Here is a 27,865-nt window from a genome sequence, read left to right on the forward strand (position 1 = left end):
AAGGGTCCAATTTCATTGCATATGGATATACGATTTCCCCAACATTATTTGTTGAAAGGAGCCTAGTTCTTACACTCAATTATTATCTACCTGGGCAGCGAAATGAAAGGAAAAGTGGTATGCAAGCATGGCTGGGAAAATTTGGACACTGATTTATGCCTTGATTTTGGCAGTTTGGGGAAGGGGAGCATGGCTATTGAATGCTAAGTGGAACATGAAAGCTAAGTGTCATGATTTGATGTTGTGTATACATAATATGGCTATTTTGCTGAAAACATTTTTATTTTTTATTTTAATTATTATTTTTTTTATGATGACCGTGTACTTTATTTATTTATTTATTTATTTATTTAACATCTTTATTGGAGTATAATTGCTTTACAATGGTGTGTTAGTTTCTGCTTTATAACAAAGTGAATCAGTTCTACATATACATACGTTCCCATATCTCTTCCCTCTTGCATCTCCCTCCCTCCCACCCTCCCTATCCCACCCCTCTAGGTGATCACAAAGCACCGAGCTGATCTCCCTGTGCTATGCGGTTGCTTCCCACTAGCTATCTATTTTACGTTTGGTAGTGTATATATGTCCATGCCACTCTCTCCCTTTGTCACAGCTTACCCTTCCCCCTCCCCATATCCTCAAGTCCATTCTCTAGTAGGTCTGTGTCTTTATTCCCGTCTTACCACTAGGTTCTTCATGACCTTTTTTTTTTTTCCCTTAGATTCCATATATATGTGTTAGCATACTGTATTTGTTTTTCTCTTTCTGACTTACTTGACTCTGTATGACAGACTCTAACTCCATCCACCTCACTACAAATAACTCAATTTCGTTTCTTTTTATGGCTGAGTAATATTCCATTTGTATATATGTGCCACATCTTCTTTATCCATGCATCCAATGATGGACACTTAGGTTGCTTCCATGTCCTGGCTATTGTAAATAGAGCTGCAATGAACATTTTGGTACATGACTCTTTTTGAATTATGGTTTTCTCAGGGTATATGCCCAGTAGTGGGATTGCTGGGTCATATGGTAGTTCTATTTTTAGTTTTTTAAGGAACCTCCATACTGTTCTCCATAGTGGCTGTATCAATTTACATTCCCACCAACAGTGCAAGAGAGTTCCCTTTTCTCCACACCCTCTCCAGCATTTATTGTTTGCAGATTTTCTGATGATGGCCATTCTGACCGGTGTGAGGTGATACCTTAATGTAGTTTTGATTTGCATTTCTCTAATGCTTAGTGATGTTGAGCATTCTTTCATGTGTTTGTTGGCAATCTGTATATCTTCTTTGGAGAAATGTCTATGTAGGTCTTCTGCCCATTTTTGGATTGGGTTGTTTTTTTTTTTGTTATTGAGCTGCATGAGCTGCTTGTAAATCTTAGAGATTAATCCTTTGTCAGTTGCTTCATTTACAAATATTTTCTCCCATTCTGAGGGTTGTCTTTTGGTCTTGTTCATGGTTTCCTTTGCTGTGCAAAAGCTTTTAAGTTTTATTAGGTCCCATTTGTTTATTTGTGTTTTTATTTCCATTTCTCTAGGAGCTGGGTCAAAAAGGATCTTGCTGTGATTTATGTCCTAGAGTGTTCCGCGTATGTTTTCCTCTAAGAGTTTGATATTGTCTGGCCTTACATTTAGGTCTTTAATCCATTTTGAGTTTATTTTTGTGTATGGTGTTAGGGAGTGTTCTAATTTCATTCTTTTACATGTAGCTGTCCAGTTTTCCCAGCACCACTTATTGAAGAGGCTGTCTTTTCTCCACTGTATATGCTTGCCTCCTTTATCAAAGATAAGGTGACCATATGTGTGTGGGTTTATCTCTGGGCTTTCTATCCTGTTCCATTGATCTATATTTCTGTTTTTGTGCCAGTACCATACTGTCTTGATTACTGTAGCTTTGTAGTATAGTCTGAAGTCAGGGAGCCTGAGTCCTCCAGCTCCAATTTTCGTTCTCAAGATTGCTTTGGCTATTCGGGATCTTTTGTGTTTCCATACAAATTGTGAAATTTTTTGTTCTAGTTCTGTGAAAAATGCCAGTGGTAGTTTGATAGTAATTGCATTGAATCTGTAGATTGCTTTGGGTAGTAGAGTCATTTTCACAATGTTGATTCTTCCAATCCAAGAACATGGTATATCTCTCCATCTATTTGTATCATCTTTAATTTCTTTCATCAGTGTCTTATAATTTTCTGCATACAGGTCTTTTGTCTCCTTGGGTAGGTTTATTCCTAGATATTTTATTCTTTTTGTTGCAGTGGTAAATGGGAGTGTTTTCTTAATTTCATTTTCAGGTTTTTCATCATTAGTGTATAGGAATGCCAGAGATTTCTGTGCATTAACTTTGTATCCTGCTACTTTACCAAATTCATTGATTAGCTCTAGTAGTTTTCTGGTAACATCTTTAGGATTCTCTATGTATAGTATCATGTCGTCTGCAAACAGTGACAACTTTACTTCTTCTTTTCCGATTTGGATTCCTTTTATTTCTTTTTCTTCTCTGACTTCTGTGGCTAAAACTTCCAAAACTATGTTGAATAATAGTGGGTGAGAGTGACAACATTTTTATTAGTTCAAAAGTGGAATTTAAAATAAATTCATGGAGTTTCACAAAGAAGACCATTCAACCTTCCAAACAAGTTGATATCCCTTAAGTTAAAATACCTGGAGAGGAAAAGGAAACTGTTGTGGTCTGGTAATTGAAAGTGACAGTCGAAGTGACCCTGGTATGAAAATTTTCTCAGTGAATTTTCCTGAGTTCAGTGCTCGGGGTGGGGGAACTTACCTCCTTTGCAAAACTAATCTCTTTCTTTTCCTTTTGCCTTGGCGTCTAGGAAATTTAGTGCTAAGTTTTATGCTCAGTTACATACCTTTTTGTTCTTTTGTTCTTGACCTTTGACTCATTTTTTTGTTTTGATTTCCTTTTTAAGTTAGTTACAATAAAATACAAAATGCACCCATTTCAAGTCTTGACAAATGCATACACCTGTGTAATCACCACTTCAATCAAGATTATAGAATGTCTCCGTTCCCCCAAAATGTTCTCCCATGCCTCTTTGCCAGCATTACTCCCTTTCTGCCCCTTGTTAAATAGTTCCATTGATTCTGTGCCCTTCAATGTTAGCCACCAACCTACTAAAAATACTTCTGGACGTAGGTGGATTATAAAAAAAAGTGACTACATAAATGAAATAGCCTTTTCAAGCTCTAGGTTTTCTTCCCGTGACCTGTCATTCAGTTTCTTTTTTTATATCCAAAAAAAGCAGCACTACAACTTCTTAAGTACTTAAGTCTCATTGCAGCTAACATTGATGAGCTATGAAGCATTGCCAGGTATCTTTAGAAGATCATGTTCTTTTTATTCCCTTAGAAATTAAATAGCTAATTCTAAGGATTGTTTTTTTTAAACTTCCAGCACATTTTATTACAAAATAGATAGAAGAACATTATCTCAGAATAAAGGACAGTCATTTAACTTAAACACATTTTAACTCACAGTAAAATTCACAGTATTGCCTTTGGGTTTTTTTTGCATTTTTTGGAATGTATGGTTACAAACATCCTTATTACACACAGCACTGTGGATGATGCTGAATGGAGGAAACCAGGCACAAAATAGTGAACACTCTAGGCATCCTACAGAGACAGGACAAACACAGGTGGGGCTGGTCTATGTGGCCAGAAGTCAGGATATGGTGACCCTGGGTCTGGGGTTAGTAACTGGAAGGGAGTATGAGGAGCTTCGGAGGTGTTCGTCATACTCTGTTTCTTCATCTGGGTGTTGGTTTCATGACACGTCCAGTTTGTGAAAATCCAGAAAACAGTACATTTATGAAATATGCACTTTTCTGTTTGTATTATACTTGAATTAATGTTAAAACACACACTTCGTCATTGTCTACCCTGGGCCTTTAGTCCTTTGGGACCCACTAATCAAGTTCAACCTCCACATTTGGTAGAGGAGGAAACTAAACCTCTGAGAGGGGAAACACCTGTTCCAGGTGACAGAGCAAGTCAGTGGCCAAACTGGGAATGAATCCCCCACCTGAGGCTTAGCTCAAGGACTCCTTACAGCTTCAGGCTTCCAGAGGATTTTTTAAACCAGACAAATTTGTTCCTGTACAGGTTTGTCTATACCCAAGGGCTTGACATCTTTGCCAGAAGATGAAATATGTCATGAGCACCAGTTGCCTTGTTGTAGCATGTTAGAAAGCCAGTGGTCCTGCTTTCTAGTAATTCAGCAACTCATGACCTATGAAAATCTGCAGCTGGTTTTGGAAATGTTAGGGCTATGACTTGTTTATAGATGTCATAACAGTGTCTTGAAGTGACAACAAGAAATTTAACCAACTGGATTGTGTTTGGGGACAGCTTGGGCTCTCTAGGCAGGTAACTGGAGAGACAGGAATTGTGACTGACTTGTGCACGAGGAATTCTAGTACATGGCTTGCATCAGGACAACATCAGCATGGAATGTGGATGGTTTATACTTCTTCCCCAGGATAATAAAAGGAAGAGCAAGAAGTAATATAAGGGGTTTTTTTTTCCTTCCAGTTTTATTGAGATATAATTGACATACAGCACTGTGTAAGTTTAAGGTGTACCGCATAATTATTTGACTTACATACATCATGAAATGATTACCGCAATAAGTTTAATTAATGAACATCTCATACAGACACAAAATTAAATAGAAAGTTTTTTCCCTTGTGATGAAGACACTTAGGATTTACTCTTAACAACTTTCATATATAGCATAAAGCAGGGTTAATTATATTTATCATGTTGTACATTACCTCCCTAGTACTTATTTGTCTCATAACTGGAAGTTGGTACCTTTTGACTGCCTTCCTCCAATTCCCCCTCCCTCCCCCCCCCGACGCTGATAACCACAAATCTGATCTCTTTTTCTATGAAATTGTTTGTTTGTTTGTTTGTTTTGAAATACAACTGACCTAAAACACTGTGTTAGTTCCTGGTACACAACATAGTGATCTGATATTTCTATACATTTCACAGTGAGCATCGTGATAAGTCTAGTTACTATCTATCATCATACAAAGATATTACATAATTATCAACGCTATTCCCCACTCCGTACATTTCACACCAGTGTCTCATTTATTTTATAACTGTAAGTTTGTACCTCTTTATCTCCCTCACCTATTTCTCTCCTCCCTATACCTCCCCTCCGGCAACCACCTGTTTAGTAATATAAGGTTTTAACCCTGTTTCACTTGGCAAATAAAAGGAATTATTGACATTATTTTTACCATTCTGCAATTACCTTGCTATTATGAATTGAACTCTAAGTGATGATGTAATCTAAAGTATTTCATCTTCAGATATCATGCTTTAATGTTTCTTCATAATGCAGTAGAGCTGTTTTTAAAAGGAAATCAGCAGTAGCATGACTGAAAGGGGCATAAATTATGACCATTTGATATTTTCCTGCAATTGTTTTCTGTGTGAACGATGTAAAAGGGAGTGTCATTGAACCAGGTATGTTTACAAAACACAGCAGGTCCTAATGCAAAGATTGCTTGATGTACTGTGTGCCAGTATTACAGCAGTGATACGCAGTGATATGTCCTAAAATGCTTGTCATTTCCATGCATTGATCTGGGTGTTTGGTGGAAGGAATGTTCATTTGTTTTGTTTTTTATTTTTGCTGACAGGCCCAAATTGCTATATATGTTATCTATTATTTTAAACTCATTAAATAAGAAAACTGTTGACTCAGATTCTCCTATTTGTGTGCACCATAATCACGTGTATTTGGACTACTGTACTTAAGTCTAGGAACAGCCCAGGGAGTTATAAATAAAGACTGTGTAGATTCTTGCTTGGTGACTATAGTTTGGCCCCCCCGAACAGTCCTGGTTAAACTGAGGGTGGTTAATGGATGTATGAGTTTCCACTGACTTTGATACATTTTCATTTTATTTAAGGAAAGGACAACATACATAGTCTGCCACAGAAGGAAAAACCTTTAAAAGAATCTGAACATAATTAAATTTCCATTATCCTTTTCTTTGCCAGAAGTTTAATGATTATCTACTAATTGAGATATAATTGATTCCCCAAATGTGCTTCCTTCCACTTGTTGAAAGTAGCAAAGTCTAATGCACACTTGCTGACTAAATTTTTCCTCTCCTCTTTAACTTTCTTTTAGGACTCAGCCCAAAACCATGTTTGCCCAAGTTGAATCTGACGATGAGGAAGCAAAGAATGAGCCAGAATGGAAAAAACGTAAAATTTGAAGAATCTGATGTGAGAGCTGTTTGCGTGAGGGGGAAGGATATTGAACAGGTTTGGGTTTTTTTTTTAATGAAATAAAAATACATTTTTATGATCAGGTTTTTGTCCTTTGTGTTATTGAACCATTCAAAAGATTGGTAGCTACTCTTCACTAAAATTGTGCTTACATTTTATTACCTACAACTATTAAACCGTATTATAAGTAAATAAGAAACAGATTCTTAGCTTATTACCAAGTACTTTAGGTATTTGGAAACTTTATTCAACAGTGATTGGTTTTGTACAGATTGTTATAACCTTGGGGGAGGGGAAGGTACATTGAGATGTACGTCTGTCTTGAGCAATTCTAGGAGCACAATATGGAAATGGACATCAAAACGTTTAATATCTCTGTATAATTTCACAGCAGTTGTTTACATGACTAAATAATTAGGCTGAGTTCAAACTAAAAGTATTGCCATACTAGGAAAGAACGTGTATCTGATTATCCTTCAACATCAGAAAGCAGAGATTAGGACTTAGGAAGCAGGCTTTGAAGTCAGACCAATGTGGGTTCAAATCCAGGCTCTGTTCTTTACTGTGTGGGTCACCTTGGGAGAGTTATTAAGCTGCTCTCTTCTAGACTCAGGTGATAATAGTATAACCTTCATAGGTTTGTCAAAAGGATAAGACATCCTTGTAAAGCGTTTAGTATAGTACCTGACACGCAGTAAATATACACTAAATATTTGCTCTTTTAAAATAGAGCTAATGATATTGACTTTGCCTGATTTTTATCAGTATTAATTTTAAAAGTATAGAAATGCTTTGTAAGTATAAAAGCTGTATAAGTAGAAGACATTAAAAATCATTCTGAATGGTCTTTGTGCTTTTGACTAGAAAACTAAAACAAAAGTTGGCAGTTTGTCCAAAGTAATAATGAGTCAATAGAATAAAATCCTATTTCATTCTCAAGCATGAAAAGGGCCACTTGTGTTGTGAGTAACAGTAAGAAAATCATCTTCGTGCTAAATTTGCCTTTTTCTCCCCTGACTTCACATCGACCTGGGGTAGTTTTTGCGTGTCAAATCATCTCCGCTAGACAACTCAGGTTTTTTAATACTCTTGCCTTCTGCCCTCCTGCTCTCATCTGTCCCAGTGAATTAAATAGTTATGAAAGTGAATGATGGCCCAAGATGTGTATCAGAAAGCTCCTGGTTTTACAAGCCTCACATACTACACTCCCTGACACCCTTCCCCTGAAATCTTTTTTAACGTCCCTTGAACTCACACAGATTTTTTTGCGTCTACAGTTCTGAGGTGGCAGCGGGCATTCTTCATAGATAAATCCTAAAAACCTACATTCTTGTAAGCTATTTTCTGTCCTTTTCTTCTCCCATCCCCATCTTCATCCCATTCCTCTTCCCTTGTCACCTAGCTTAATAGGTAAGAAGAGGAAGAACTAACATTTGCTGAGTGCCTACTATCTGGTGACTACTTTTTTAAGCTCTTTACCTGCGTTAGCTCATTTAATCCTCACAGAAAACCCCATGAATAGGTAAAATTGCTAAACCCACTTTATAGATGAGACAGAAGAAGTCCAGGATATCAAATAATCTGTCCAAGATTACATTTATGGAATACTGTATGAAGATACCCAAGATCCCTAGACATCAGTAATTAACAAGTTACTGCCCCAAATTTCCTATTCTTGTTGAAATACGCTTCATCCAAAATCAATTACAGACAAATATTTTGTTCCAGCTGCTTAGGATTTGTAAATGTATTGCTTCTTGGATAAAATTTACTTAAAGCATTTCATGTTTTTTCCTGTCTTAACATAAACATTGCACCATATGGAAGTATTCGTCTTGCACGGCCAAAAGTTGCAGTGGAGGGCTGGAGGAAAGAACAGAGACTTGATCATAGTGGTCTTGGCAGAGTCTGCTATGAGGTAAGGGAAGGGAAAGGCAAATTTAGCACGAAGATGATTTTTCTCATTGTTACCCACAGCACAAGTGGCCCTTTTCATGCTTGAGATGATCTATCTCACTCGGGAGAGTTTTGTAAAAAATGATTTTTTCCACACGAGATTATCAAAATACACATAAGAATTTCCAGTCTCGATTTTGGTGACCAAGGACCTGAGAGCTGGGATTGGACAAAGAGTAGGTGCTCATTTCATCCATTGTTTCAGTGTCAGGATGGTAACCACCCCCCACCTCCAGGCCTAAATTCTCTGACCCCATATAACCTTGTATTCCTGATCCTGGTCAACTCCATTTCTGTTTGCTCAAATGAGGAACTCGAAAGTCATAATTATGACCCCTCCCTCACCCCCACTCCCACCTCATTTAATCACTTGCCAGTTTCTATCCGTGCTATCTTCTGAATCTCTGGTATTTGACCTCCATGTCTTTCCCTACTGCCCTGACTAGAACTGAGACCCCCTTTTATCCCTCACCAGGACCTCAGGAGCCTCACTTCCAACTCATCTCTCTGTTTTTCGTTTGGTCCTCATCTAATCCATCTATTTTTTTTTTTTTTAACTCTGCCATCAGAATTAGCTTTCTAAAACCAAACGCTATCATTTCATTCCTCTGCTTAGAGCCTTCCAGAGGCTTCATGTTCTATCTCTAACCCATTTGTGTGGCTCTGAGGGCATCGACATCCAGGATTCAGCCTCTCGTGGTCTTTCTTCCTTTATCTCCTGCTGATTTAACACATGCTTCTGAGATCCACCGGCACTGAACCCAGAGGTACCGTGCTCTTTGGCACCTGGATGCCTTTGCACATGTCCCTTTGTTGTCTGCCTGTTTGTTTTTGAACATGGGAACCACTTCACCTTCTCTGACCAGTCTTCCATTACCCATCCAGGCCTACAATTATTTGCTCCTTCCTCTGCCCCCATAGTTGCTTACGTATCTCTCCACTACAGCCTTCTTTTATGTTGCATCGTAAATGTGTACATGTGTGTGGCTTGTGGGCCTGAGTGTGTCTGTTTCCCCCACTGGGAAGTAGATTGTAAGAACTAAAATACATTGGGTTCTGTGAATATTTAATGAGTTTGTTTCGAAAAATGAGAGGAGCCATATTTTATTCCCATTGGTATTTCTAGATCCTAGCCCTGTGAAAGGGCTTAAAAAGGTGCTCATTAAATATTTAGCAGAGGGAAAGGAGGGAAAAGGATGGGGAGAGAATGAGGTGTGAGAAGTGCTTCTGCCTTGCAGATGGGAAGGAGTAATTTTTTTTTTAACATCTTTATTGGAGTATAATTGCTTTACAGTGTTGTGTTAGTTTCTGCTGTATAACAAAGTGAATCAGCTATACATATACATATATCCCCATATCTCTTCCCTCTTGCGTCTCCCTCCCACCCTCCCTATCCCACCCCTCTAGGTGGACACAAAGCACAGAGCTGATCTCCCTGTGCTATGCAGCTGCTTCCCACTAGCTATCTGTTTTACATCTGGTAGTGTATATATGTCCATGCCACTCTCTCACTTCATCCCAGCTTACCCTTCCCCCTCCCCATGTCCTCAAGTCCATTCTCTACATCTGTGTCTTTATTCCTGTCCTGCTCCTAGGTTCATCAGAACCTTTTATTTTTTTTAGATTCCATATATATGTGTTAGCATACGGTATTTGTCTTTCTCTTTCTGACTCACTTCACTCCGTATGACAGACTCTAGGTCCATCCACCTCACTACAAATAACTCAATTTCGTTTCTTTTTATGGCTGAGTAATATTCCATTGTATACGTGCGCCACATCTTCTTTATCCATTCATCTGTCGATGGACACTTAGGTTGCTTCCATGTCCTGGCTATTGTAAATAGTGCAGCAGTGAACATTGTGGTCCATGACTCTTTTTGAATTATGGTTTTCTCAGAGTATATGCCCAGTAGTGGGATTGCTGGGGCATATGGTAGTTCTGTTTTTAGTTTTTTAAGGAACCTCCATACTGTTCTCCATATTAATACCGAAGCTTGGTCCATATCCCAGCTGCCTGCTTTACCTTTCTGTGTTGGGATTTACACAGGTAACTGGGTTGTACACAAGTAACTGAGTTGTTCACAGGTAACTGTTGTTGGCTCGAGGAAGAAGCAGGATTGTAAACAGGTGTCAGTGCTGTTACGGGGTTGGCCCAACAAGACATAAGCCACCATGACGCTTGTCCTGAGTCACCAAAGATCTGAGATGCTGATAGCATGGGGTTCTTAACCTGGGCAGGGTGTCAGTGAACCCCCTCAAAAAACATAGCATATGTTGCCTTTGCTCATGTACATCTTTCTGTAGAGAGGATCTCTAGCATTAATTAAGACTCCAGGATATTAGGTATTGCTAGCAGCTCTTTCATCTCCCAAGAGGACTGTGTAGAATTGGGCCATTCTGACTTGAAAACCAGAACATAACTCTCATACACATTCACAAACACACAAAATACCAGACAAAACAAACTAAACTAAAATCTCTAACACACTGTTCTTAATCTTAGGCAGTTAATCTTATTGCTTTGTAGACCTTACCTTTATTCTTTGAAAGATTATTAGCCTTCTGTCCCACTAAAAACTAAAGAGTTCAGCTTCATGATTACATGAAGGCAGCATCCAAAGGTGAGCACTTCTTTATGTGATCTAAGAGCACATATTATGAGACTTGGGCCAATTTGGGAAAGATTTTAAGAATCAATATGACTGTATCAGGCAACTGTGAGCCCTTCTGTGTTTGATAACCCAAGACTCGGATATGGTAGGAGGAAGGGAGGGCAACCAGGTGCCTGCTTAGATGTATACACACAGCCTGGGTCAGAAGTCCTTTAGAGGTGGCATGCTTCATCCATTTATCAGCCTTCTTGTGTGGGAGGAGATCAGGAAATGGAGGGTTGTTAATAGACACTTTTGAAAAGTATCCATCTGGAATGGGGGATACCACAAAGCCACCATGACCAGCACTCTAATTTTTACTTGATAGCCTCACCAAAGAACTGGGAGAAGACCAGGCCAGGAGCAAAGTGCCTAAAGATGAGATCGTGTGAGTGTGTGTGTGTGTGTGTGTGTGTGTGTGTGTGTGTGTTTAGAGGTCTATAGGTAGAGAAGGGGCTTTGAGGACAAAGAGAAAAGTTTGCTATTCTAAGTAGTTTTCTGAATTATCAGAGAGTTTATATTAGGGGTCAAAATTGACTTGTAATGGTGATAAAAGATGGCCACAAGTTCTTTGACATTTCTCCCGTCAACAAGATCCCCTCCCCTTAAATCTGAGCAGGCTCTGTGATGACATGGCCAATAGAACATGGCAGAAGTGGTGCTGTTGCTAGCTACCAGGGCCAGGCATTAAGAAACTTGCAGTTTCTGCTTCTTTTCTCTTGGAGCACTTGTTCTTTTTTTTTTTTTTTTTAATAAATTTATTTATTTATTTATTTTTGGCTGTGTTGGGTCTTCGTTGCTGCGCATGGGCTTTCTCTAGTTGCGGCGAGCGGGGGCTACTTTTCGTTGTGGTGTGCGGGCTTCTCATTGTCGTGGCTTCTCTTGTTGCGGAGCACAGGCTCTAGGCACACAGGCTTCAGCAGTTGTGGCATGTGGGCTCAGTAGTTGTGGCTTGTGGGCTCTAGAGCACAGGCTCAGTAGCTGTGGCACACGGGCTTATTGGCTACGCGGCATGTGGGATCTTCCCGGGCCAGGGCTCGAACCTGTGTCCCTAGCATTGGCAGGCACATTCTTAACCACTGCGCCACCAGGGAAGCCCTGGAGCACTTGTTCTTGAAAGCCGGCTGCTATGCTCTTAGGAAGCCCGAGTAGTCCCATGGAGAGGCCCATGTGGAGAACTGAGGCCCCTGGCCAAGAACCCCAACTGAGCTGCCAGCCGACAGCCAGCACCAGCATGTTATTGCGCTATGTTAAAAAGCAGATCCTTCAGTCCCAGCTGAATCACATCTGCTATTGTTGCATGAAGCAGAGATAAACCAACCTCTACTGAGCCTGGCCCAAAATGCAGATGAACGTGAAAAATGAATGATTATTATCATTTTAAACAATAAGTTGTGGGTTGGTTTGTTTGGCAGAAATATATAACTGGAACAACCTAAAAGAGAAAAAGAAATTCAACCATTCAAATACAAATAGTGCTTATATTTTGATGAATTACTTTCCAATTTTTTTCTTTTATGTACAATTTTGAGACTTATTTTCTTTTTCTTAAAACATAATTTTAATAATATTTATTAAATAGGGTATTTTTTTACTTTTTATATAAACATGTAAATTTTCTACATTATTACAAACCTCATGTATAATTTTAGAGGCTACTTAGTAGTCCATTATACAGATGTATCTGCTATACTTAATCATTCTCCTATTATTGGAAATACAGGTCGTTTACAGATTTGCTATTATGAGCAGTGCTGCTTTGTCTTAAGATCTATGCCTGGAGTTTCTTTATGTACATAGGATTCTTTTCTTAAAATTGGTTACCAAAATGGAATTATGGGGTTCAAAAGAATGACTCATTTTTGCTATGAGAATGACTCACTGTAATCTTGGTAGTTACCTTATCAGTGGATGCCCAGTTGGAGAGGCCAAAGATAATTTTCAGAAATATTCCTAGTTACTGGGTTGAATAGTGTCCCCCCAAAATTCATGCACACCCAGAACCTCAGAATGTGGCCTTATTTGGGAATGTGGTCTTTGTAGATGCAATTGGTTAAAATTAAGATGAAGTCATAGTAGATTAGGGTGGGCCCTAAATCCAAAGGCTGGTGTCCTCATAAGAAGGTCATGTGAAGACCCAGAGAGACACACACACAGAGGAGAAAAGACCATGTGAAGATGGAGGCAGATATTGAAGTGATGTGGACAAGTGAAGGAACTCCAAGGATCACTGGCAACGAAGAGGCTAAGAAGGGGCAAGGAAGGATCCTTCCCCAGAGCCTTCAGAGGGAACATGGCCCAGCTGACACCTTGGTTTCAGACTTCTAGCCTCCAGAACTGTGAGAGGCTAAATTTCTGTTGTTTTAAGCAACCCAGTTTGTGGTAATTCGCTAAGACAGCCATAGGAAATGAATACACCTAGCAATTAGATGTGAGGTACACTTGGTTCCAGGTGGGGGCTTTTCAAGTCTGCATTTCACAATTCATTAAGGGCCCAGGAAGAGAAACAAGTTCACAAGTAGACTTTCAAGGTCTAACATCAAAGTTTAGAGTCCTGTTTTCCTCCCTCTCACCGTACCCCTAGCCCCTGCAAGGCCCCAACTGTCAGTATGGACTTGACTTATGATGGTGGTTGTTTTAAGCCACTAAGTTTGGGGGTAATTTGTTACACAGCAATAGACAACTGATACAATTTCTAATGCAGCTAATTCAGCTTACATTTTGAGTATCTAGGGTGGGTTCATTAAGAATTTGTCTTAAAGCAGTGAGGTCTTGGCTCTTCTTGATGCGATGGGGGTGAGAGGACAGATTTTATTCTCTAGGATGGGAAGACTGTCAGGAACCACTTGGGACAAGCCCAGAGACTTTAGCTAAAGGGAATAATTATAATATTCTTTCGTTCAGTTCCCTTGAGTTAGTAGAGTGGCTGTTCTTTCCTCATTTTCGCCTCAGTCAACTTCGCTGGCAGGGTTTTCCTGAGCTGCTGTGGCTTCTGCACTTGGATCCTCGGGACAGAGAGATGCCCAGCATTGTAGCCTCCTAATCTACGGTACCCATGAGGCTGTAAGCCTATGAATAAGCCTGTCTCACAGCCTTTTTATTCTGAGACACCAACGGCTGAATAACGGTTGTTGGTTTTGCTGTTTACAAGTCACTTTGGAGCCTGGGTGGCTGACGACGAGACTCCCTGCTCAGATCTGCCCGACAGAGCTGATGTGACCAGATGTCTGGTGCCACTCCTCATATCTCGGGCGGCAATCAGCCATGGCAGAAGATAAACGTGTGATGGAAGAAAACTTACTCCATTAATCAAGGAGTCTTCATCAGTGGCTGGTATCATGGAAGTGACATGAAATATGAAGGCAGAAGTTTGGGTTCATGTTTCTCCTTTGCTATTTAGTAGTTTTGTGAGTTTAGGGAAATCAAACTGTGAGCCTCAGTTTCTTCATCAATGTAATGGGGATGATGTTAATCCCCCAGCCTGTATCCTGAGGGGTGTTTTATGGTTCAAATGCGGGGGGCTAGGGGTGCTTTGCAAACCATAATATGCTAATATAGTTGTTGGCTCTTGTGTTTATTTATTAGTAGTATCTCACTGAGTGTACATGAAGGGCATATTTTTAGAAAACAAGCCCAAATCCGTTATCAGCCCCATAATCAAAGAGAATGTCATCTGCATGTTTGAGAGGTTGCCGTCTAATGTGGAAGTTACCCAAGATTTGGCTAAGGCTGTCTTAGGGGGCCTCCAGTCCTGTTTGATTCAGCTTCTCATGGAGCCAGCGGGGACCCTGATCTGCCTCCTGTTGGCCTCACTGCTGGCCATGTTCAACTCAGTCAACAATCCTCATGGTGCTGGTGGTGACAGCATCTGAAAACCATCCAAATTTAGAAAAATGGGGAATTATCTTTTGCATTTCTCATAGGCTATTTTGTTCTTGTTTTTGTTTTTGTTTTCAGAAAGGGGAAGAAACATAGAATTGCCTTTATTTTTAAATTATAATTACAATCATATATCGGCAGCACACGTGAACAATTTAGTCGCAAAATTATGATGGAAAAAGCCTGCAACAAAGAGGAAGTTTGCCTAGACAATGATCCGCTGTCATAGGCTATTTTGATAGTGCTTTTTTTTTTTCTTGTTTGTCCTTCTTTCTCGAAAGCATTAAAAAGTATCGTGTTCGCTTTGTTGGGTATCGTGTGGTCTTTTCCTTTGACCCTACTGCCTCTTGTTTATGAAAAATAGCAAGTCAACTGTGACAAGTAGCCAGCAGTGATCTTGCCTTCAAAGTACATAGACATTTTTCTTCTCCTTATTTTGTTTTAAAAATGACAAGTTATTTTTCCTTTGGGGAAAATATCTTATTATTCAGAGATACATAGCATAGAGAAAAGCTCTGAAGTCAGGAGACCTGGGTTCAAATCCCAGACTGAGCAAGTTACATAAGTTCTTTGGAGCCTCAGTGACGCTTGGGGATGTTATGAGGACCAAAGTGTGAAAGCTCTTTGCAAACAACGAGATGCTCACAAATGTTCTTATTACTGCTGCTTTTTTCAGCAGCACCCTAGCAGGCAGACTTTTCGGAGATTCTGGTTCAGGATATTTCTTGGAAATGCTGTATCGTAGCATATGTGTATTTGATTTGAAACAAGAAAGTCCTGAAGAACATGTGGCAGATCTGTTTCTTTACCTCAAAAATGTGGAACCCTATTTTTGAAATCCAGTCCCTACCTGCTCATTGCCCATCAACAATTAGGGTCCACCCTGAAGTTGGAAACTAGACTATAACCTGAGGCTTTCTTCTGCTGATCTGCCCCTGTGGCCATGTTCTTTATTTCTTCCAGCTCCAAGGCTGGCTGAACCCCAAAAGTGTCATGCGTGATGACTCTCTTTCACCAGACAATGTGTGACCTGGAGATGAGACTCATGAATCTCTTTGGGGCCAGATGTGTGGTCCTAACCCCATCTGTGCCTGGATTTCCTTGCATCTTCTAAGATCTTTGTCATTATAAACAGTCAACAGCAATCAACATTATTCTTACAATTTATGTGTAGTCAGCTTTCAGGTTTTCCCCTTTATGGAGGATCATAAGACTGTAAATTATGAGAAGACAGAACAGCACAACAAGCAAATGTTACTGCTTTTATCTCTGGAGATTCTGACAGGCAGTCCCTCACCTTTGCCTCAGTGTGCCCTGGGAACTGCATCACAGCATGGGCTGCAGCAAAGCAGACACTGGTAAGGCAGATTGTATTTTACCCGTAAGAACAATGTTGTCATTGGGAGGCGGAGGAGATCAAGGACTGAGCATCCCATAAGTTATCGTTATGACTACCTATGTATCATAAAATCCAAAGAAAGTGGTAGAAGGCCGTTAATGTGATAATGTGATAGAGCGGAGCTGTAATTAGAGACTGTCAGACTTAGAAAGGATATTAGAGACCATCTACCGTGAGCCCCATATTTTACAGATGAGGAAACTAGAGCCCTGAGGACCAGCCACTTGTGCCAGGACACAGTGTTAGTTAATGGTAGAGCTGGGACCATAACAAGGTCTTTGATAGACGTCCAGTGTTCCTTCAGCTCCACTATTGTTGAGGTCACTGATTAGAATGAGACAGACCCAGCCTAGAATCCCAGCTCTGCCATGTGTTGTGAACTTGGGCAAGTTATTTCACTTCTTTGACCCTCAATGCCCCCAACTATAAATCTGAGAAATTAATACTTAACTCATGGGATTGTTGTCAAGATTAAACTAGATAATTAATGTAAGAACAAGACTTAACCGATGGCCAAGACAATGCTCAGTACGTGACACTTATTATGGTTTTGCAAAGGGCCAATATACCAGTAAGTACACATAAATCACTTTACCAAGACATAAGTTTAACCTAACTGAAATTAATTCCTCATCAATTCTAATCTTCTCTCAGCTTGGTTTGCCTTTTATCAGCCTTTGAGTGGCTTTCAGAGGTAGATCTGGATTATCTACACATGTCTTTCAAATGCAATCCAGAGAAACTGATTTCAGTTTCTCCATTTTACCTTGCTAACTTTCTCAGCCATAATTAGTCATATTGGAGTCTTTCTATTAATCTGAGACTTCTACTTAAAATTCAGACATTGGAGAATCAAAATATTTAGAGACCTCACTAAAGACTTTAGATTCTGAGGATTTTGAGTATCGGTCTCTCTTGAATCTTCCTGATCTCTTTTTCTCTCTTGCCTCTTTTTTTTAAGCCACTAAGAATTTCAAGGCTGCTTTGAAAGAAGTAAAGAAGAAATAAAGAAACAACCCAGGACCACGTGAGGGGGAAATGCTGAAGGCGGGAAGAAGGGGCGCGTTAGCTGGTTGCCTTGGGGGCGGGTACGGAGGCTTGGGTGGGTTGCAGCAGTGTTGGCAGTGGACCACCATGGGCTAAAGGCACCGAGTCGGGGGCAAGGCTGCAGGGTTGGAGTCTGATAAAGGAGGGGAGCAGCGAGAGGCCGAGTGCTGAAGCGCCGAAGGTCTTGTGTAGGATTAGAAGGGGCAGCTGGCTTCCCTCCGGGTCTTTCCGTGGGTGCGCTGCTCCGCAAGACCCAGAGTATGAGCCATGGCAGGTGAATCCATTTGAGATTCAGACGAGGGACGCACCTAAATCCCAGCGCGTGTGTTCACACGGGGGCATCTGAGGGTGGGCTGAGGTTTCTCCTCTGCACCACTCAGCTTTATGCAAATCCTGTCTCTTTCTCCTGGCCATGCCCCTTAGAGGCAGGGCAGCGAGAGAGTTTCTGTTTTGCTCCTAAAGAAACCGAGGCACAGGGACTTAAATTAGCAGTGTGGCTAAGCTGACCCTGGGATCAAGAGTTTCTATACCCCGAGGTGGCATTTTATGGGCATTGTTTATAAATATCCCATTGACCCTCAGACACAGGGAAAGTGATCCGGTCTTAGAAAATGCCAGATCAGAGATCCCGCAAAAGTCAAACCCATGACTGGGGTGTAAGTCATGGGCTTGGGCAGCATCTGTCTGGCTGGAACATAATTGTGGCCATTGCTGCATTACTAACCTCTCGCTCAGCCCTTTGTTGAAGCAACCATTCTTTGGCAAATGGGGTTTGGACCCTTCGCCCCTTCTAAAATCCAAAATGCCATCAGTGACATCCTTCTCCGTACTGCCCATTTTGACAGTTTGTGGTGTCTTACAAGCTGCTGAAAGAATGTTGCCCGGAGGGAGGTTCTCTGGGTTAAGACACGCTGTGGATTCAGCCTTCCGGTGTATGGTCTTGCCATAAAAGGGTGATCCAATATCAGGAGAAACTGATTCTAAAACGTTAGACTGCATCAGAGTCATCTGGGGGACAGTTATTAAAAATACCAAATCCCAGTCATTCAAATTCAATATATTCCCGGGGCAGGGCCCAGGAATCTGCATTTGTAACTAGTGTCCTGAGTGACTCTGAAACAGGACATCGTGGACTCTCCTCCATGAAGCACTTCTGAGGAAGGAACACTTCACTTTCCTTCTGATTCTGAACTGGGGTAAATCTGGAGACTTGGTGCCTCAGGTGCCCTGAAGACCTTGACGGCAACCTGGCTGAGCTGAGAGGATGGCTGCCTGATCTGAGAGGCCCCAAGGAGTTTTCCAGTCTCAGCCCCACTGCAACCTCTTGATCCTCTATTTTTCTGCCTGCAAAATAAGGCACCTCATTTTTTTGTTTGTTTTTTTAAAATTGAAGTATATTTGATGTCCAATATTATATACAACATAGCGATTCACAATTTTTGAAGGTTATATTCCATTTATAGTTATTACAAAACACTGACTATATTCCCTGTGTTGTATAATACATCCTTGTAGCTTGTTTATTTTATACATAATAGTTAGTGTCTCTTAATCCCCTCCCCCTACCTTGCCCCTCTCCTTTCCCTCTCCCCACTGGTAACCACTAGTTTGTTCTCTTTATCTGTGAGTCTGTATCTTTTTTGTCATATCCACTAGCTTGTTTCATTTTTTAGATTCCACGTATAAGTGATATCATACAGAAGCACCCCATACTTGGCGTTCTTAAGAGGAAAGGTACTCTATGACAATAATGTTGATAAAAAGTGTGTACCTTAAACCTAGATACAATGTAATAATAGCTTTCACTTTATCTTTTGATTTTCACAATAAACTTACTTGAATTTCACAATAAATTATTCCACTCCTGAAGATGCTGAGGCACAGAGATGTCTTCTAGAGCCAACAGTGACATCCATCCTTCCCTCACCTTGCGAGCGGAACTTAAGGTTGGGGTCCTGCTTTTCCAACTGGCCATTGAAGAATCTGCATGGCTGACTGACCTCACCAAGGAGACGGGGTGTGGTGTTTGAATTTCTTCACTCTCTCGTCTGCCCAAGCTCTCACAGGACTAGATCTGGAACTGGAACATGAGCCAATCACCAGGGTGGCAGTCTTCCTGGTAGGCCCTCCTGCCTTTCTGTATTCAATCCACGGAGTATTATGTGGCTATTGATAATGATTATTGGGTATAGGTGTTGCCACTATTACCTTAATCCAGAGAGTTACCAAAAAAGAAGTTTAAAATGACCAGGAAAAACACAAAGTGGCCTGAACCAGGACAGGGGCTTTGAAGATGGAGAGAGATTTTGGCTTTTGGAACAATTTGCTGGGTTCATGTTTTTGTGGCAGCCGTGGATCCAGGTGGCCCTGACCACCCGCCCCCCCATCATTGTCTGCCAGGGGTTGTAAAATGGTCACTTACCAACTTGTTTGGTTTGGTTCACATGGCACTTTTTTTTTTTTTTTTGTGAGCGGGACACTGAACTACGCTCTCAATATGCATGATTTTATTACTCAGAGGAAGATGGCATTATTTTTTATGGTGCATTACTTGCCAAAATAAAATATAGATTTTTAATATCTAGTGGGTACATACTGGTCCACCTGAACCAGTTGTTAAATTGGTGAAATCTTCCTGTTCTCTTTGGTAAATACTCTCCTGAGTACCCTTAGTGCCCCCCTTCCTCTGGGGGGGACATTCCCCGATAGCACCCTCAAGCCCACTTCCCTACAATCTGGCTATAAAGAGGTTCCATCTGGCATTAAGGGCTTCAGCTCCCCGCTCCATCGCAAGGTCTCACATCCATTTGCTGACTAGTCCTTGCCCTGAGCCATGATGGCAGTTAACTACTTTGACTGTCTCCCCTGCCTTTAGGTGACAGTCTGTGGCCTCTGGGCTGGACCATGCAATCTTGCCTCTGGAGCGGGGGATGTATTCCAACACAGATGGCTTTGGCGTTTGGGTTGATTTTGTTTTTAACTTTTAATTATAAAAGCTCTTTTATTTTTGGAAGTGTTTACATTTCCATAGCACAGTGCGAACCCTGATCAATCTGGAGAGGATTAGGTAAATTTTTATAACTTAAGGGAAACAGGAAATTATTTTTAATTTTTGCAGCTCCAACACATTAAAATAATGTGATTTTTTTTTTTTCGGTTATTGAATGCCATTCCAGAGACATGTCTAAGTTTTTTATAGTCAGCATCAGGTAGCAGTACAGGCTAAAAAAAACAAAGATAATAATAATAATAAAATATCTATTGTACTTTCTAAAGCCAGCCTGTTTGCCTTTCCTTCACAAACAGCCAATCTACGTGAGACTTAAAGGCCAACCTTAGAGGAACCTGCTGTTTCTCCTCCAAGAAATTGTTCTGCGTCTAGAGACACATGTGTTCCGTTTTAATTAGAAACCGGTGGGGCACTGGGCCGGCCGGCTGGCTGCTCAGGCCATGCTGGAAACCAGAGGGCTGAGTGGAGGCCAGGGCGTCTGAGCACATCTTCAGGGTAAGATATTTGGTTACATAAGGGAGGGGAGCTATGGCCAGTCCGCCCATCTGGAGAAAACTTTCTGGGTGGCAGGAGCTAAGGATAGGGTGAAAGAAAGTGATACACTGGGGAGAGAGGTGAGGTGAGGAGAAGAGGCCAGGCCCTGGCCGCCTGTGTCAGCCTGAGGAGGTTAGCTTCGCCTCTCCCCTGCGTCCACCCGTCTACCCCAAATTGTGGTGGGACTAAATCGTGGTGGGGTTCACTTGGTGCCTGTTTCCACGGCTCCGCAGCTCTCCCTCCTCTCGATCACCCGGGTAAACCCACTTCTTACCGCACTGGCTAACAGGCTGACCCACTGGCCCTCCCTCCAGGTTTTCCTGAGCTGGTAGAATTGAGAGAAAGGCAGGCTCTTCTGAATTCCCCTCCCTCAGAAGCAGAGGGAGTAGCTCCCCCGTCTCCTCCCCCCACAGTTGGACTTTCCTGCTTTTATAGCTCCTGTTCCATCCCATCCTAACTGGGGCTTCCAGACCTCTCTTCCCACTAGGATGTGAACCATGCGACGCTGATGACCAGACCTTCCACGTGCTTGTAGAGCCAGCCTCTGGTGCCACGTCTGCACAAACTAATTCAGTAAGTGGAATACATGTTTGTCAACCAAAGGCAGGCAAAATCCAGGTTCGATGGGAAACAGCACTGACATTATTGTGTGCGTTTGCCACAATCATGCCGCTTTCAAGGATGCAAAGCGTAGTTAAGACCTTGAGGTTCGTGGGGAATCAGGATTAATGCATCACACGGGACGGAAGATTGAAGCAAATAGGATCGGTAAACTTTCAGTCACTGAATGGTTTAAGAGCTGGGAAATTGGTTGTTGCTTGATGGTGAATAATCGCTCAGATATATGTGTGACCCTCAAATGTCAGTCTCAGACATTCTGGACAAATCAGTGTACCATTTGTGTAATTTATATTCATTTTGATTCCATGATACATTTTTTTGCACACCATTGCCGCTCTGTTGGAATTAGTTGAGCTCATTTGTCGAGCTCTCGCGGCGAGCCCGGGCCTGCGGGAGATGCCTTGCGGGTATGAACCATCACAGTGGTGCTGGGACACGGAGAGTGTCCTCACTGCACACTTGAGGGTCCGGGGCTCAGACTGGACCCAAGGCAGCATGGCCCTGTGCTCAGAGAGACTCTGTTTCCAGGCTCTGCTGCTTATAATTATGGGACTTTGGGGAAGTTACCTAAGTGTAGTCATTAAAACCAGAATATTTGGAAAGAAATCAATGTTTGTCTTGGCCAACCCATGCTGGGCCAGTGCAGTTAGAGGAGCAGTGGTATGTGAATGACTTGCTACGCGTCGGATGCACACGTATTTACGAGAACTTTGTGACCTCTTTGTTCCCTTTCTCTGGGATGTGAGAAGGCTCTAAAGTCGGCATACTTTCAGCTGTGCTAGTTCCGGAGTTGGGAAGAGCCTGTACAACTAGCAAGCTGGGCAGGCCTTTCTCTTGGACCAGAAAGATTTATGACCTGATCAGCCAAAAGCCCCACCACAAAAACCTCATTGAGCTGGTTACGCATTATCTTCCGAATATCAGCTCAGATAAAAAGGACCGTCTGGCCCCCTGACAATCATCCATTGGCTTCTGCACAGTGTATTATTGTACAGCGCTTCCTCAGGAGCTATAATTAGGTGATGGTGTAAGGAGTCCACAGTGCACATTTGAATAGTGACTCTATTTGTTTCATGATGTCACTTGCTCACTCGAGTCCCTTCTTATCATATGGCCTTCGCCGGAGTGTGGTTGGAATTCAATACACATGAAATCAGACCTTCACTGAGTTTTCTGTGAAGTAATGATAGCACTTAGGAGGAATCATTTGGGACAAGAACCTTTACACACCTGAAACATTATGACTTAAGAGCCGAAGTTGTGGGAACGTCACTTTTTAGCTCTTTAATCTGGACAAGCCCCTCAGCCTCTCAGAGGCTTCCTTTGTTCATCTGGAACTTGGGATTCATGGTACTAGTTAGTTCAGTGGGTTATAATGTATAGTGTATAAAATACCTGCCTTTCTTCCGCCCAACCCCAATCAATGACCACGTCCTAAACATTCCACCTCTCAACTCCTTCCACGTTTCTCTGTATTCACGGCCACCATCCTGGGCCCAGCCGCTTTCCTCTCTTGCCTTAGACCGTTGCACTAGCCTCTTGGCTGGTGTCACTGCACCCACTCCTATATTCCTCTTATAGACCGGCTGCTTCCACAGTGATCTTTCAGGACAATTGCCTGGAACATAGCCTCTAGCTTAAAACTTTCCAGCGGCATCGCTGTGCTCTTAGGATAAAGCCCCAGTTCCTCATCTTGACCTGTAAGATGCTGCATGATCTGCCCTTGTCTGTATCATGAAGTTCATGTCACGCCACTCTTCCCCTACCACCAGCATTCCAGCCAAATCAGTTTATTTTCAGCAACTCAAATATATCAAGAGCTCTCCTCTTTAAAAGCACTCTGCACTGGATGTTCCTTCTGCCTGGCACATTCTCTACCCCTTCTTTATCCCCTCCCTGCCCTGCCAACTCCAGATGCTCCTTCAAGAACCAGTTTGAAATGCCACTTCCTTGGGAAATCCTCCTAAGACCTCCCCCGCCCCTCCCCCCCACATTATATAATCTCTTGATAAATAGTCAAACTCTTCTTCCTGGCATATGTCACAACTCCAATTAAATAATTACCGGGGAAGATATTTGTTTAAAGCTATCTCCCTCTCTGGACTGTTTCTAAAAGCCAGTCTTATTCCCAGTACACTAAGTGACACGTGACACTCACCGATAAAACATTGTGGAGGGGATAAAGCTTGTTACTCTTCTCAGCACTTAATGCTGCCATTTTTGCAGTTGAATATTCTTGGGGCACCTTTGCTATTTAATCTCCAGCCTCCTCTTGGTTGAGGGCAGATGGCTCTGTGTGAGGGAACCCCATCTCTGGGTTTTCTTGGCCACTGAGGGCTGGGTGGAAAGCATGGCAGGAGTCAGGAAGAGTCACTGACCTGCTGAATGTCAGAGCTAGAAAGACGTGTAGGGTTCAACAAACCCCATGGCCACATTTTACAGATGGGGAAACTGAGGCCAAGAGAAATTGAATGTTATGCCCAAGAGCAGAGCTAAGGAATGGATTCAGTGACCCTAAAATATTGTTTTCTCAGGCATTAATACACCCATAGAAAAAAATATATTTATACATGATTTGTAGAACATTTTCTAATTTTCATTTCTATTACTCCATTGATCTTCATAGCAGCCTTGGGAAGAAGGAAGGGCAAGCATTGTTCATCGTCATTATACAGATGAGGAAACAAGAACAGAGGGTCTAGGTGATTTATACCTATACCCAAGGTCAAGCCAACTTACAAGTGCAAAACCTTGAGTCCCTGAGCTTCTGGTTCTTGGATGCATCTTTTCCCTCCTGTATTGCTCTGTTCCTCTTACAAATAAACACTTGGGTAACTCCATTTCTGGTAAGAAATGCTTGGGCCGGGGAGCACCAGCTGGGAGCAAAGAAAAATTCTGTTTCATTCTCTTCCTTGCTTATTTAGCGGCTGTGATGTCTGTGACCCGGGCTTCCCTCTGTCAGGGTGACACTGCATAAAGTCAGAGGGTGTGATGGGGAGAGAGTGCAAGCGCTGCGGATTCAGCCTCATCTGGGCTTAAGCCCTGGCTCTGCTACTTACACCTGGGTGACCCTAACCAGCTGACCCTGAACAGGAACCTCTCTGAGCCTTAGGTGTCCGGCTATAAAATGCAGGTACTGGCTTCCTCTCCCTAGCTTTGTTTAGGATTAAATGAGGTAGTGCTTATAAGATGCAGAGAAAACAGAAGGCACTCCATAAACACTATTTATCCTAACAACCAAGGCAGCCTGCAGCAACAAAGATGAGAAGGAAAATGTCAGAAAAAGCCAGCCTTTGGGTTGAAGAGGCGTGGGGAGTTGTCAGAAGGGCAAAATGAACCCTGGAGGTGTGGTTGGAAGGGGAGCAGCTTGGCGGGCTGAGGCAGATTGTATTTTAGCTGCCGTCTCGTTGGCTGCCTCCTGATGTCATGAGCCCCGGCGTGTCCCGCTGCGTGAGGGTGTGCCTGCTCGCGGGGGCGGGGGGGCTGGGGGGCGTGAGTGTGGGGTGGGGGTGAGCTGGGGGCGGGTGGTATCCCAGCTATGCCCCCTCACAGCCAGCATCATCAGTACATTTCCACGCAAGTTACGTTCCCTGTCTCTGCATTTGGAGGGTGAAAGTTAAAAAAGTAAATGGGAGAAAATGTTTATAAATTCATCTGATTGTCAATCTGAAAATGGTTCCATTCTTAAAGCCATTTGGGAGCTTTTGTTTCTCTAAGCTGTGACTTCACAAAATGCAGCCAGAAATGGTGATTTAAGGAATCTACTCAACCGCACTAACACTGTTTTATGAGTACCTTTCTTCACAGTCTAAAAGTTGATGTCTAAAACACCATCCCTAATGCTTAAACTAGAAAATATAAATTGAGGATGGTTTTTCATTATCAACATTTAAATAAAAATTTCACGGCAGACTCAGGAGCGAGGTGGAAGGGTTGTGCAAAGAGGTGACAGGTGATCAAAGTAGAGAGACCCACTCAGAGAAAAAAGAGCCCAGGTCATTCCTGGGGAGGGTGGCCTGCTTCTGAGGCAGAAGTCATGGCCTTGGGGAATTTACCAGGTCCAAGGGCTGTGCCTCAGCCCACAGGCTCTGTCACTGCATTTTGTCCACAGATCAAGGGCAAGTCCAGGGGCAGACCCATCCTCCCCAAGCTCCCAAGACTGAGATGAAAGCAGAAGCTGGATTAGTTAATTTCCGGTGCGAAATCACCGTGGCAAAGGTCCAGAATCCCCCATTGGCATAGCGAGCTCATTCTCTCCTTGTAGCAGGCAGCCGTAAAACCGAGTCGAGTCAGAGGAATCGAATGTCTAATGGGGAGGGAGAGAGCATCTGAGTCAACCCTGCCACCGGGGCCCAAGGGCACCAAGTCCCCAAGCCAAGGCTCCTCTTCCTTTGGGAGGACACTGCCCACATCTGCACCTGTGAGAGTTCTGTTCCCGTTGCCACCAAACCCCATTTTAAGGGGCACATCCTTTTTCTCTGAGGTGAAGACAAAGCTTTCTCTCCTCCACAGAGCTGTACAGTCATATATTTTCCAAAGATTGAAAATGATGAATCCAAGTTAATAAATGAGATATTCGGGATGGCAAGGAAATTGAGGCACGTGCATATTCCTTGAAGTGTCTCCTACGTGCAAAGGAAAAGAAAGCAAGTGGTGATGTTACGACATGTGTGTGGGTGGGAGAGGAAGGTTGTCCCTGGACTGCTCTGACTACCTTAGGTTAGTTAAATTGTTGAGAATAAGGAAGCAAGCAGTAAGTGTCTAAGTGGTGGTGGTGGGTCAATATGATTCACTGTCTTCTCTGGGTCTGGCTCCCGGTCCCCATTCTCCTGCTTCCACCCACATCCCTGGGATCCATCCACCCAGTGGCATCAGTGATCACATGGGTGCTGGTGACCCTTACCTCTCTATCCCCTTCCCTTTTCTGCTGAGCTTGGGGCTCTACTTCAAGTCCATCTTCGCCTTCAAGTTCCATAGGCAGCCTAAGTGCACCACATCCAACGTGGTGAACTGGTCACCAAGCATCGGTGGGCACCTACTGTGCCCACCAGTGGCTCCGTCAATCCCATCATCCAAACATAAATGTGCGAATGAGTCACAATCCCACCTTCCCCCTCTGCCCTCAAATCTAACCTGTTACCACATCCAGTAGATTATTTCTTCTTTCCATTCATCACACTGGTCTCCTCCTCTCCTTCCCATCCCAACTATTATTGCCTCGGTTCAGACCTTCAGCCACATCTTTCTCCTGGGCTGTTGCAGTTGCCTCCCAGCTTGTGTCACTGTCTCTCCTCGTATCTCCTCCAAGCCATACTCCACGCTGCTGCTGCAGGGATCTTTCTGCAGCTCACATGTAATTGCGATGCGACCCTCAAAGCTTTGTGTCACCTGCAAGATAAAGTCCAAACTCTTCACTGAGGCAGGTGAAGCTCACCTGGACCTGGATGCTGTCCATCTCTCCAGCCTTCTCTTTTACTTCACTTCTCTAACCTCTTCACTCAGTACATGTTTATCACATACCTACTTTGTGCCAGGTACCATGTAGGTGCTGGAGACACAGCAGTAAAAATAACTATCATCCTGTACCTTACAATCCATCTACACCAAGCACGTGTTGTTCCAGCTTAATGCCTTCACTCACTCACTTCTCTCTGCTGCTCCCCTGAGACCGCACATCTACTGGCAGGAACACTAATCCTTCAAGCCTTAGCTTAGGGCCCCTTCCTTAATGGAGACACCCCAGAACTCTCCTTCCTCTGTGCCCCAACTGCCTTGTATACACAGGTCTTTCCTATGCTCAAAGTATTCCGAGGCAGGCCCCGCCCGCCACATCCGACCTGTGTGACCTTGGGCAAGTACTGGGCCGCGGTTTCCTCATCTGTGAAATGAAGACAATGATGATATTGCAGGAAAGGCAAAACTTTATCTCTCTTCATCTTAGGTTTTCAGTTGGGACTCTTCAACAGAAAGATTAACAGGAGTAAAGCAGTTTACTAATGCGTGCAGCGCACATCCTTTGGGAGAAACCTGAATAAAAAGTAACTCAAAGCGTGGCTTAGAATTTCAGCTTACCTAGCATCTTCAACAAAGAACAATAAAGCTGGAGAGAAACGACAGGACAAAGGAAAGAAGCTGCAGGCTTCCAAGGGTGGCAAACTGTGGGAAGGTAAATAAATGGGAGGGAACTAATGGAGTGAGATTTGTTTGCAGATTCCTCTGGGGCTACCTCTGGTCTGATAAGAATCTGTCTCCAGTAAAAGGAGAATTTATACTGTGCCTTTAGACAGAAAAATGGGAACTCTTTCTGAGTTTGTTGCTTCTTAATTGCCTTTAGCTCAAGATAATTTTTATATCAAAGAGGCATATTTTGGGGCGACATATTCTGGTTTCTTTCAATATCAACTTCATAATGTTGTTTTAAACATAGTCTGGCCCATTGTGCGCCCAATAAATATTAGCTGCTGTGATAACGATAATGATGATGG

General features: G+C 42.5%; 1 protein-coding gene and 1 long non-coding RNA gene across 3 annotated transcripts in view; one reads left to right on the forward strand and one right to left on the reverse strand.

The window, feature by feature from the left end:
* WDR70 (WD repeat domain 70) overlaps positions 1–6,362 on the forward strand; it is a 304,073-nt gene extending 297,711 nt beyond the window's left edge. For both annotated transcript variants that reach the window (XM_082382288.1, XM_082382289.1), the window contains one exon: positions 6,180–6,362. In XM_082382288.1, the coding sequence (XP_082238414.1) occupies positions 6,180–6,267 (88 nt within the window). In that variant the 3' untranslated portion in view covers positions 6,268–6,362. The remainder of the gene's footprint in view (positions 1–6,179) is intronic.
* Positions 1–27,865, reverse strand: part of LOC309624481 — a 298,479-nt gene that overhangs the window by 193,454 nt on the left and 77,160 nt on the right. The window lies entirely within an intron of this gene.

The sequence above is a fragment of the Balaenoptera borealis genome, assembly GCF_965194805.1.
Source record: "Balaenoptera borealis genome assembly, chromosome: 2".
Taxonomy (NCBI): Eukaryota; Metazoa; Chordata; class Mammalia; order Artiodactyla; family Balaenopteridae; genus Balaenoptera; species Balaenoptera borealis.